This window comes from Sapajus apella, unplaced genomic scaffold (genome assembly GCF_009761245.1).
Source record: "Sapajus apella isolate SASKATOON/1434 unplaced genomic scaffold, GSC_monkey_1.0 scaffold10, whole genome shotgun sequence".
In the NCBI taxonomy this organism is placed as follows: domain Eukaryota; kingdom Metazoa; phylum Chordata; class Mammalia; order Primates; family Cebidae; genus Sapajus; species Sapajus apella.
The window spans coordinates 36,199,850-36,212,698 of record NW_022436950.1 but is presented as its reverse complement, the minus strand read 5'-3'; the positions used below and the strand labels follow the sequence as shown (position 1 = coordinate 36,212,698).

At 40.6% G+C, this 12,849-nt stretch overlaps 1 protein-coding gene across 14 annotated transcripts in view; it reads left to right on the top strand.

Moving 5' to 3' along the window:
* NBEAL1 (neurobeachin like 1) overlaps positions 1 to 12,849 on the top strand; it is a 197,668-nt gene that overhangs the window by 149,555 nt on the left and 35,264 nt on the right. For 13 of the 14 annotated variants that reach the window (XM_032278592.1, XM_032278593.1, XM_032278591.1 and 10 more), the window contains 2 exons: positions 44 to 174; positions 3,879 to 3,988. In XM_032278592.1, coding sequence (XP_032134483.1) covers positions 44 to 174; positions 3,879 to 3,988 — 241 coding nt within the window. The remainder of the gene's footprint in view (positions 1 to 43; positions 175 to 3,878; positions 3,989 to 12,849) is intronic. The other variant, XM_032278600.1, reaches the window with a different exon arrangement.

Below are 12,849 nucleotides of genomic sequence, written 5' to 3'. Positions count from 1 at the left end.
ATGTCATTCAATATTTACATTCTCTTTTAATTTCTACATGCAGATTTGACTGTGCAGATCGACAGTTTCATTCTATTCCTGCTACCTGGCAAGCTCTCATGGATAATCCATATGATGTGAAAGAACTTATTCCTGAATTCTTCTATTTTCCAGAGTTTTTGGAAAATCAAAATCGTAAGAAATAGGGATTAAAACTTTGACTCAGCAGGTCTCAATAGAGGAGCCTCAAAAATTAGGAGGCTTTTTAGGACATTTTTGTAATATTCTGTAGATTATTTAAGATTCATTCTGTCTATGGATTACTTAGTGACAGGTCTGAACTAATGGTACAAATCTTACCTTACAGGGAAGTGCTATAGGGAACTAAGCTAAATGAGTCAAATTTGAAGCAGTAAGAGAATTTATCAGACTACAGTGTTTACTAGGGAAGCAAAAATGGCCATATGCTATTTCAGGTGTATATACCACTTAGGTTAAAAGTGTTTGAGTTAGATAAAGTGAGGATTTAGACTACGCATCATTTGACTACAGATCTGTGAACTAACTCCATGGGCAAACTCATGTTTTTATGTATACAATTTCATTGGAATACAGCCAGCATTTTTTTTTTTTTTTTTTTTTTTTTTTTTTGAGATTGGGTCTTCCTCCTTTGCTTAGGCTGAAATCCAGTTCCGTGATCATGACTCATTACAGCCTTGACCTCCTGGGCTCAAAGAATCCTCTCAGCTCAGCCTTCTTCGAAGCTGAGACTACTGGTGTGCGCTACCACGCCTGCAGTTTTTTTGTAGAGATGGGGTGTCTCACTTTGTTGTGCAGACTGGTCTCCAACTTCTGGGCTCAAGTGATCCTTCCACCTCGGCCTCCCAAAGTGCTTGGATTACAGGTGTGAGCCACCATACCCCGCCAGACAATTCATTTTTGTATCATAGAAGTTTACTGTCAAAGTAAGCATAATGGCAGATTTGAGTAGTTGTAACAGATATGATATCACTCACAAAGCCAAAAATATTTATTCTTTGACTTTTTATAGGAAAAGTTTGATAACTCCTGATTTAGAGCATATAAGAGTAGGCAAATTTAAAATTATGACAGGGTATAAGTTACTATAATATTTGAAAATTTATGTTTTTGAAGTAGAGAAGTGTGGAGTTAAATATTAATACATTTTTTAATGTCCAAATCCTTTTTCTGTGAGGTAGTTTTACATTTACTTTTAAGTAAAAATAAAGAAATTGGCAATATTTTTCTTATTGGTGTTCTTTAGGGAGGTTCCACAGTGTTAAAGGGTTATTACCAACTTCTTTTCCTGGCCTTAACATGGAATGTTAATGTTGGCCCCTTCATTTATTCAGTACAATTATTTGTCATACTGAGGGGAACATATCCAGGGCTTAATGTACTTTGACCATGTGCTCTGGAACAGGCTGTTGGAGGCAGGGCATCACAGTAAGGCAGTCAGAATTGCTGACTTTCAGAAAATCAGGTAAATTTGTTGACTGAGTCTGATCCTAAACTCTCAGTCAGCCATTGGACTGGAGTCTCCTAACGCAGGTATCTAGAATAGGAGAGATGAGCAGACTACATTTGGATGGAGAACTTAAGGCACTCTTAACAATTTATATCAGAGCTAGTTGCTGTCTTTAGCACCATTGTCCTGATGGCCTTCACTTCTAACCATACATTGCCTCTTTGAAATGAGCTGTTTGAGAGAAAGCAAATAAATCAGTTAGAATGCTTTTAAGAATAATGAAGAAAAAAAAAAAAACAGAATGCCTTTAGGAAAAATTTTAAGAAAACCAACTCAAAATTGTGCAAACAAGGAGATTTTAGTGTTTCCCATAATAAAAATCCTGAGGTATGCTAGTTTCAGAGAACTTAGCATCATTAGCGCCATTTTTTTCTGTATCTTCACTCTGCCATTCTGAATATTTTGGCTTTGGCTAGTTCCTCTCATGAACACAAATGCCTAACACAGTTTTAGGCATCATAAGCCTAAAAGTATCTAGAAATAAGTGAGTATCTTATTTCTACAACAGTATCTTAGATATAAGTGAGACTGCTAATCCATTGTTTCCTTTCCTAAGAGTGAGAAACCCTTTCTCGTAACTTCTCCTCATTCTCCAGAACTGGGTCATATACCAGCCGCTAGATCAGTCACCTGGAATGGGCATGAAATATAGGGCAGAGATGGACAGTTGAATGAAATAAAGGTTCTGCTAGGAAATAAAAAGGAGGAATGGCTATCAGGTGGGCAATGAATAGTACCTGCTACACTGTGGTGAGTTTACCATAAAACCAAAGACCCTGTGCATCCTGTCATGACATTTAAACTCTCCAACTTATGATACACTGGTATTTTAAGGCAGCATACTGATATTTTAAGGCCTTCTTTTTTTTTTTTTTTATTGAGACAGAGTCTCACGCTTTTTCCCCAGACTGGAGTGCAGTGGCACGATCTTGGCTCACCGCAACCTCTGCCTCCCAGGTTCAAGTGATTCTCCTGCCTCCGCCTCCTGAGTAGCTAGGATTACAGTCATGTACCACCATACCCAGCTAATTTCATATTTTTAGTAGAGATGGGGTTTCTCCATGTTGGTCAGGCTGGTCTTAAACTCCCAACCTCAGGTACATTTAAACTCCTCTCCTTGTGATACACTGGTCTTTTAAGGCTGCCTTTTTTTTTTTTTTTTTTTTAGGCAGAGTCTCTTGTTCTTCAGGCTGGAGTGCAACAGCACGATCTCAGCTCACTGCAACCTCCGCTTCTTGGGTTCAAGCGATTCTCCTGCCTCAGCCTCCCAAGTAGCTTGGATTACAGGCATGCGCCACCATACCCGGCTAATTTTTTTTTTTTTTTTTTTTGAGACGGAGTCTTGCTCTGTCACCAGTCTGGAGTGCAGTGATGGAATCTTGGCTCACTGCAACCTCTGCCTCCTGGGTTCAAACGATTCTTCCGCCTCAGCCTCCCGAGTAGCTGGGACCACAGGCACATGCCACCATGCCCAGCTAATTTTTTTGTATTTTTAATAGAGATGGGGTTTCACCGTGTTGGCCAGGATGGTTTCGATCTCTTGACCTTGTGATCTGCCCGCCTTGGCCTCCCAAAGTGCTGGGATTACAGGCGTGAGCCACCTCGCCTGGCCTAATTTTGTATTTTTAGTAGAGATGGGGTTTCTGAATGTTGGTCAGGCTGGTCCTGGACTCCCAACCTCAGGCAAGCCACCTGCCTCGGCCTCCCAAAGTGCTGGGATTACAGGCATGAGCCACCATGCCCAGCCCAAGGCCTTCTTTCTTGAAAGTCTTTTGTATTAACAGTGTCCCTTTCTCCCCTGCTGTGTTGTATAAACAAAAAAACCTCATGTTTGGGAAAATTTTATCAAAATACCATGTTCTAACTATAGAGCAAATCGTTATTATGTAAGTATCTATTTAGAATAGTGGTATGTAAATATACTATTCTTCCGTAAGACAAATAAAACTCTTCCAGTAAATGAGCTTAAGGTACGAGGTGTACCAAAAAGCTTTAAGGAGCTGTATTTTGTAAATTTACTATTAGAGGGAGTGTGTCCCTCTTATTATTTTAAGTGTAAGAAGAAAACTTAATTTTTCACTCTGGTCAGATTAGGATGAGGGTTGTAGCTACAGTTTTCCCCAAATTTCTTAAGAAACAATTCTTACTCTAATTTACCTTGTAATCACTATTATTACCCTGTAATAGCTAGTTATTTATGTTTTTAAATTAACTGATATGTACTCCAATAGATGAGAATTTTAAAAGAAAAAGTATGTTTTGCTTGGGAATGTGCCCTCATTTTTGTTTGTGTTACTTCATTTATTATAATCTAGAATGATTTGATACATTTTCTTTTTACATGTCTTAGAATTTAACTTGGGTCGTCTGCAAGTTTCCAAAGAATTAGTAAATGATGTCATTCTCCCCAAATGGGCTAAGTCAGCTGAAGATTTCATCTATAAACATAGGAAAGCTTTGGTAAGACTTTTGCATTCAGTTATTAGACAGAATAATAAGATAAAGATGTGTTTTCCAGATGATGGGATAATCTGACTTAATTATTTTTCTAGTTTAATTTGTAATCTATTATATATGCTGACTTTAGAAAGTACAACATAGTAATTTATTTTGAGGATATGAATCTTCTGATATAGTGAGACTATAGTATAGTGCCATGAATATATAGCAAATATTAAATATTTCAGCTCTGTAAAATGTCCGTCTGCTCTATATGTACGTGTTCCATTCACTAAGCTGGTGTAGTTTGGTCTTTTACAGTTTTCACATTTATTTCAAATCTAACAAGAATGAGTACATTTTTGTTTTCTCTGAAGGATTTCACTAAACTTCTAAAAGAAAGGCAGCTAAGCCAAGCACAGTGGCTCATGCCTGTAATCCCAGCACTTTTGGAGGCCAAGGTGGGTGGATCACCTGAGGTCAGGAGTTCAGAGATCAGCCTGGCCAACATGGTGAAACCCCATCTCTACTAAAAATACAAAAAATTAGCCACCAGTGGTGGCACATGCCTATAATCTCAGTTACTTGGGAGGCTAAGGCAGGAGTATTGCATGAACCCAGAAGGCAGAGGTTGCAGTGAGCCGAGATCACACCATTACACTTCAGCCTGGGCAACAGAGCAAGCCTCTATCTTAAAAAAAAAAAGAGGGGGGCAGCTAAACCCAAAATGCCACTTTAAAAAATGTATGACCAGGCACAGTGGCTCACGCCTGTAATCCTAGCACTTTGGGAGGCCGAGGCGGGCAGATCACCTGAGGTCAGTAATTTGTGACCAACCTGGCCAACATGGCAAAACCCCGTCTTACTAAAAATACAAAAATTAACTGGGTGTGGTGATGGGCACCCGTAATCCCAGACTCGGGAGACTGAGGTAGGAGAATCTCTTGAACCTAGGAGGCAGAGGTTGCAGTAAGCCGAGATCACACCATTGCCCTCCAGCCTGGGAGACAGAGTGAGACTCCATCTCAAAAACAAAAGTATTAGTTTTTAGTTAAATTTCCTAATTTGGAATTGCAGGACTAGTCAGGGTTAGTTTAACGTTGATACTGTGGGCCTGGCTTGGTGGCTCACGCTTATAATCCCAACACTTTGGGAGACAGAAGTAGGTGGATTGACTGAGATCAAGAGTTCGTGGCTAGCCTGACCAACATAGTAAAACCCCGTCTCTACTAAAAATACAAAAAATTAGCCAGATATGGTGGCAGGCGCCTGTAATCCCAGCTACTTGGGAGTCTGAGGCAGGAGAGTCACTTGAACCCCAGAGGCGGATGTTGCGGTGAACTGAGATCGCGCCATTGCTCTCCAGCCTGAGTAACAACAGTGAGACTCGCGTTTCAAAAAAAAAAAAAAAAAAAGTTGATACTATGTTGCTATCTTGCAGATGATAGAGATGGCTCTGCTTTTCCCCACAGTAGCCCACTTCATTCTCTACCTAAACTGAAATGTTGGCAGACTCTGAAAATAATTAAGCCAGTACTTGGAAACATCTTTATCATTATGTATTTATAAAATAAGTATATATTTATAAAATGCAGTATTCAACTATAATATTTGTAAGCAATAACCCTATGCATGAATAAGGAATTTAGAAAAAATAATGTAAAAATGAGTTTAGCCAGGTGTGGGTGGTGTGCACCTATAGTCCCAGCTACTTGGGAGGCTGAAATGAGACGGTCACTTGAGCCCAGGAGTTTAAGATCAGCCTGGGCAATATAGCAAGACCCTGTCTCTTTGAAAAAAAAAAAAAAGGTTATTTGGGAATGAATGATGAATTGCTCTGTGATAATACCTATGCCCTGGTGAACCATTAAGGGCCAGAGATATACCCAGGAAGGCAAAGATTTTTAAAGGTAAAATGAGGAAGCTTACATCAGTTGTTTTAAAAAGATTATCCTTGACCACAAGGATTAATAACAAGGATGGCATTAGTCCAAAGTTGAACAGGCAGTAGCTGGGCAGACGTCCTTGCAGAAGTGTTCTTTGTGTATGGTTGTGATTTTCAGAACGCCTTTGTAATAGTCTTTATTGTAGGCATGTATGCATGAGAGCCCCTCCTTTATGGCCTCTCTACTTGATTTTGTTAGGTGTTGGCATAAGGGACTCCATTTCTATCCTTACAGCGTTCACAAGCCTATTAATAAGATATTAGAATCATGTATTTCAGTTGTGTATTACTGAGTAACAAACTGTTCCAAAATTCAGCGGTTTGAAAGTATAGCCATTTTAGGGGAGGGATACCATTAGGAGAAATACCTAATGTAGATGATGGGTTGATGAGTACAGCAAGCCACCATGACACATGTATACTTATGTAACAAACCTGCATGTTCTATACATGTATCCCAGAACTTAAAATAATTTTTTAAAAAATTATAGCCATTTTGTCAACATCTCCCACAGTTCAGTGGGTTGGCTGGTCTCAACTGGGCAATTCTGCTGCTCTTCCTTGAGGTTCTCATGCAGTTGCAGTCATATGTCAGCTGGGATTCGAGTCATCTGAAGGCTGCATTGAAACAGCAGGATGCTAGCTTTTCTCCTTCTCCATGTAACCTCAGGATATCTCCTCCAACTGGGTAGTCAGACATCCTACCTGGCAGCTAACTGCTCCCCAAAAGTGGAAGCTTCCAGGCTTTCTTCGGCCACTTTGTAATGTTTTTTTTTAATTGCATTTTAGGTTTTGGGGTACAAGTGAGGAACATGCAAGATTGTTGCATAGGTACACACATGGCAGTGTGATTTGCTGCCTTCCTCCCCATCACCTGTATCTGGCATTTCTCCCCATGCTATCTCTCCCCAACTCCCCACCCCTCACCGTCCCTCCCCTGTTTCCCTGCTACAGACCCCAGTGTGTGATGCTTCCCTCCCTGTGTCCGTGTGTTCTCATTGTTCAACACCCATCTATGAGTGAGAACATGCGGTGTTTGATTTTCTGTTCTTGTGTCAGTTTGCTGAGAATGATGGTTTCCAGGTTCATCCATGTCCCTACAAAGGACATGAACTCATCATTTTTTATGGCTGCATAGTATTCCATGGTGTATATGTGCCACATTTTCCCTGTCCAGTCTATCATCGATGGGCATTTGGGTTGGTTCCAGGTATTTGCTATTGTAAACAGTGCTGCAGTGAACATTCGTGTGCATGTGTCCTTATAGTAAAATGATTTATAATCCTTTGGATATATACCCAGTAATGTGATTCCTGGGTCAAATGGAATTTCTATGTCTAGGCCCTTGAGGAATCGCCATACTGTCTTCCACAATGGTTGAACTAATTTACACTCCCACCAACAGTGTAAAAGTGTTCCTATTTCTCCACATCCTCTCCAGCATCTGTTGTCTGCAGATTTTTTAATGATCGCCATTCTAACTGGCGTGAGATGGTATCTCAATGTAGTTTTGATTTGCATTTTCTCTAATGACCAGTGATGATGAACATTTTTTCATATGTTCGTTGGCCTCATGTATGTCTTCTTTTGTAAAGTGTCTGTTCATGTCCTTGGCCCGCTTTTGAATGGGCTTGTTTTTTTCTTGTAAATCTGTTTTAGTTCTTTGTAGATTCTGGATATCAGCCCTTTGTCAGATGGGTAGATTGCAAAAATTTTTCCCCATTCTGTTGGTTGCCGATTCACTGTAATGACTATTTCTTTTGCCGTGCAGAAGCTGTGGAGTTTGATTAGGTCCCATTTGTCTATTTTGGCTTTTGTTGCCAATGCTTTTGGTGTTTTGGTCATGAAGTCCTTGCCTATGCCTATGTCCTGAATGGTTTTGCCTAGGTTTTCTTCTAGAGTTTTTATGGTGTAAGGTCTTATGTTTAAGTATTTAATCCATCTGGAGTTAATTTTAGTATAAGGTGTCAGGAAGGGGTCCAGTTTCTGCTTTCTGCACATGGCTAGCAAGTTTTCCCAACACCATTTATTAAACAGGGACACCTTTCCCCACTGCTTGTTTTTGTCAGGTTTGTCAAAGATCGGATGGTTGTAGATGTGTCATGTTGCCTCCAAGGCCTCTGTTCTGTTCCATTGGTCGGTATATCTGTTTTGGTACCAGTACCATGCTGTTTTGATTACTGTAGGCTTGTAGTATGGTTTGAAGTCCAGTAGTGTGATGCCTCCTGCTTTGTTGTTGTTTTTTTTTGTTTGTTTGTTTGTTTTTGGCTTAGAATTGACTTGGCTATGCGAGCTCTCTTTTGGTTCCATATGAAGTTTAAGGTGGTTTTTTCCACTTCTGTGAAGAAGGTCATTGGTAGCTTAATGGGGATAGCGTTCAATCTGTAAATTACTTTGGGCAATATGGCCATTTTCACGATATTGATTCTTCCTAACCATGAACATGGAATGTTTCTCCATCTGTTTGTGTCCTCTCTTATTTCGTTGAGCAGTGGTTTGTAGTTCTCCTTGAAGAGGTCCTTTACATTCTTTGTTAGTTGTATTCCCAGGTATTTTATTCTCTTTGTAGCAATTGTGGATGGCAATTCGTTCTTGATTTGGCTCTCTTTAAGTCTGTTATTGGTGTATAGGAATGCATGTGATTTTTGCACATTGATTTTGTATCCTGAGACTTTGCTGAAGTTGCTTATCAGTTTCAGGAGATTTGGGGCTGAGACGATGGGGTCTTCTAGATATACTATCATGTCGTCTGCAAATAGAGACAATTTGACTTCCTCCTTTCCTATTTGAATACCCTTTATTTCTTTTTCTTGTTTGATTGCTCTGGCCTGAACTTCCAATACCATATTGAATAGGAGTGGTGAGAGAGGGCATCCTTGTCTAGTGCCAGATTTCAAAGGGAATGCTTCCAGTTTTTGCCCATTCAGTATGATATTGGCTGTTGGTTTGTCGTAAATAGCTTTTATTATTTTGAGATACATTCCATCAATACTTAGTTTATTGAGGGTTTTTAGCATAAATGTTGTTGAATTTTGACAAAGGCCTTCTCTGCATCAATTGAGATGATCATGTGGTTTTTGTCTTTGGTTCTGTTTATGTGGTGAATTACATTTATAGACTTGCGTATGTTGAACCAGCTTTGCATCCCCGGGATGAAACCTACTTGATCATGGTGGATAAGCTTTGCGATGTGCTGCTGCAATCGGTTTGCCAGTATTTTATTGAAGATTTTTGCATCTATGTTCATTATGGATATTGGCCTGAAGTTTTCTTTTCTTGTTGAGTCTCTGCCAGGTTTTGGTATCAGGATGATGTTGGTCTCGTAAAATGATTTGGGAAGGATTCCCTCTTTTTGTATTGTTTGGCATAGTTTCAGAAGGAGTGGTGCCAGCTCTTCTTTGTATGTCTGGTAGAATTCGGCTGTGAACCCGTCTGGACCTGGGCTTCTTTTGGGTGGTAGGCTATTAATTGCTGCCTCAACTTCAGACCTTGTTATTGGTCTATTCAGGGTTTTGGCTTCTTTCTAGTTTAGGCCTGGGAGGAGGCAAGTGTACAGGAATTTATCCATTTCTTCCAGGTTTCAAGTTTATGTGCATAGAGATGTTTGTAATAATCTCTGATGATGGTTTGTATTTCTGTGGAATCTGTGGTGATATCCCCTTTATCGTTTTTATTGCATCTATTTGATTCTTCTCCCTTTTCTTTTTTATTAATCTGGCTAGTGGTCTATTTTGTTGATCTTTTTGAAAAACCAGCTCCTGGATTTATTGATTTTTTTGAAGGGTTTTTTGTGTGTCTCTCTCTCCTTCAGTTCTGCTCTGATCTTAGTTATTTCTTGCCTTCTGCTAGGTTTTGAGTTTTTTTGGTCTTGCTCCTCTAGCTCTTTCAATTTTGATGAAAGGGTGTCGATTTTAGATCTTTCCTTGCTTCTCATGTGGGCATTTATTGCTATATATTTTCCTCTGGACACTGCTTTAAATGTGTCCCAGAGATTCTGGTATGTTGTGTCTTCATTCTCATTGGTTTCGAAGAACATCTTTATTTCTGCCTTCATTTCGTTGTTTATCCAGTCAACATTCAAGAGCCAGTTGTTCAGTTTCCATGAAGCTGTGCGGTTCTGAGCTAATTTCTCAATTCTGAGTTCTAACTTGATTGCACTGTGGTCTGAGAGACTGTTATGATTGCCGTTCTTTTGCATTTGCTGAGGAGTGATTTACTTCCAATTATGTGGTCAATTTTAGAGTAGGTGTGATGTGGTGCTGAGAAGAATGTATATTCTGTGGATTTGGGGTGCAGAGTTCTGTGAATGTCTATTAGGTTTGCTTGGTCCAGGTCTGAGTTCAAGTCCTGAATATCCTTGTTAATTTTCTGTCTTGTTGATCTAATAGTGACAATGGGGTGTTAAAGTTTCCCACTATTATTGTGTGGGAGTCTAAGTGTCTTTGTAAGTCATTAAGAACTTGCTTTATGTATCTGGGTGCTCCTATATTGGGTGCGTATATATTTAGGATCATTAAGTCTTTTTGTTGCATTGATCCCTTTACCATTATGTAATGTCCTTCTTTGTCTCTTTTGATCTTTGTTGGTTTAAAGTCTATTTTATCTGAGATGAGAATTGTAATTCCTGCTTTTTTTTTGCTCTCCATTTGCTTGGTAAATCTTCCTCCATCCCTTTATGTTGAACCTTTGTGTATCCTTGCATGTGAGATGGGTTTCCTAGATACAGCACACTGATGGGTTTTGGCTTTTTATCAAATTTGCCAGTCTGTGTCTTTTGATTGGGGCATTTGGCCCGTTTACATTTAGGGTTAATATTGTTATGTGTGTATTTGATCCTGCCATTTTGATGCTAGCTGGCTGTTTTGCCCGTTAATTGATGCAGTTTCTTCATTGTGTTGATGCTCTTTACCATTTGGTACGTTTTTGGAGTGGCTGGTACTGGTTGTTCCTTTCTATGTTTAGTGCTCTTTCAGGAGCTCTTGTAAGGCAGGCCTGGTGGTGATGAAATCTCTGAGTACTTACTTGTTCATAAAGGATTTTTCCTTCACTTATGAAGCTTAGTTTGGCTGGATATGAAATTCTAGGTTGAAAGTTCTTTTCTTTAAGGATGTTGAATATTGGCCCTCACTCTCTTCTGGCTTGTAGGGTTTCTGCTGAGAGATCCGCTGTGAGTCTGATGGGCTTCCCTTTGTGGGTAACCCGACCTTTCTCTCTGGGTGCGCTTGGCATTTTCTCTTTCATTTCAACCCTGGTGAATCTGACGATTAGGTGCCTTGGGGTAGCTCTTCTTGAGGAATATCTTTGTGGAGTTCTCTGTATTTCCTGGACTTGAATATTGTCCTGCCTTGCTAGGTTGGGGACGTTTTCCTGGATTATATCCTGAAGAGTATTTTCCAGCTTGGCTTCATTCTCTCTGTCACATTCAGGTACACCTATGAAACGTAGATTAGGTCTTTTCACATAGTCCCATATTTCTTGGAGACGTTGTTCATTCCTTTTTACCCTTTTTTCTGTAATATTGCCTTCTCGTTTTATTTCATTGAGTTGATTTTTGACCTCTGATATCCTTTCTTCTGCTTGGTCAATTCGGCTGTTGAAACTTGTGTATCCTTAGCAAAGTTCTTGTGTTCCGTTTTTCAGCTCCATCAATTCACTTATATTCCTCTCTAAGTTGTTTATTCTCCTTAGCATTTCGTCAAATCTTTTTTCAAGGTTCTTGTTTCTTTGCACTGGGTTAGAGCATGTTCTTTTAGCTCTCAGAAGTTTCTTATTACCCACCTTCTGAAGCCTGATTCTGTCAATTCATCACACTCATTCTCCATCCAGCCTTGTTCCCTTGCTGGTGAGGAGTTGTGATCCCTTGTAGGAGGAGAGGTGTTCTCATTTTGGGTGTTTTCATCCTTTTTGCACTGGTTTCTTCCCATCTTTGTGGATTTCTCCACCTGTCGTCTTTGTAGCTGTTGACTTTTAGATTGGGTCTCTGAGTGGATGTCCAGTTTGTTGATGATGAAATTATTTCTTTTTGTTTCTTAGTTTTCCTTCTACCAGTCAGGCCCCTCTGCTGTAGGTCTGCTGAGGTCCACTCCAGGCCCTGCTTGCCTGGGGATCACCTGCAGCAGCTGCAGAACAGTAAGGGTTGCTGCCAGTTTCTTCTGCTATCCTTGTCCCTGAAGGATACCTGCCTGATGTCAGTCTGAGCTCTCCTTTATGAGGTGACTCTTTGCATATGTGGGGGGTCAGGGAGCTGCTTGAGGAGACAGTCGGTCCCCTATAGGAGCTCAAGTGCTGAGCTGTAAGCTTCGTTGTTCATTCAGAGTTGCTGGGCAGGTATGTTTAAGTCTGCTGCAGCTGAACTCATAAACCCCCTTTTTTTTTTTTCCCAGGTGCTTTGTCCCAGGGAGTTAGGGCTTTATTTATGAGTTTCTGTTGTGCTGCTGGCTTTTTTCAGGGCTGCCCTGCCCAGTGAGGAGGCAGCCTAGTCACTGTCTTCCTGCAGAGGCTTTGCTGAGCTGCTGTGGGCTCTGCCCAGCTGCTGTGTGAACTTCCCTGCAGTCCTGTTTATACGGGTGTAGTTAGAACTGCTTTGGCAATGGTGGCCCACCTCTGTAATAGCGGACTCTCTCTGTAATGGCGGGCTGCCTCAGCAACAGCGGGCTGCTTCAGCAATGGCGAACTACCTCCATAGTGGTGGACTGCCTCAGTAATGGCAGACACCCCTCCCCCACAGAGCTGCACTGTCCTGGTTTCAGCTGTGCTTGCTGTGAAACTCTCAATCCAGAGCATTTCAGATTGCTGTTTTTTTGTGGGGGTGGGACCAGCCGAGACTGATAACCTGGCTCCCTGCCTCAGAGCCTTTTTTTTTTGTCTCCCAGGTGTTCCAGTCACCTGTTGAAAAGGCGCCGGGATCTGTGTGATTTCCCGTGCCATGACCCACTGT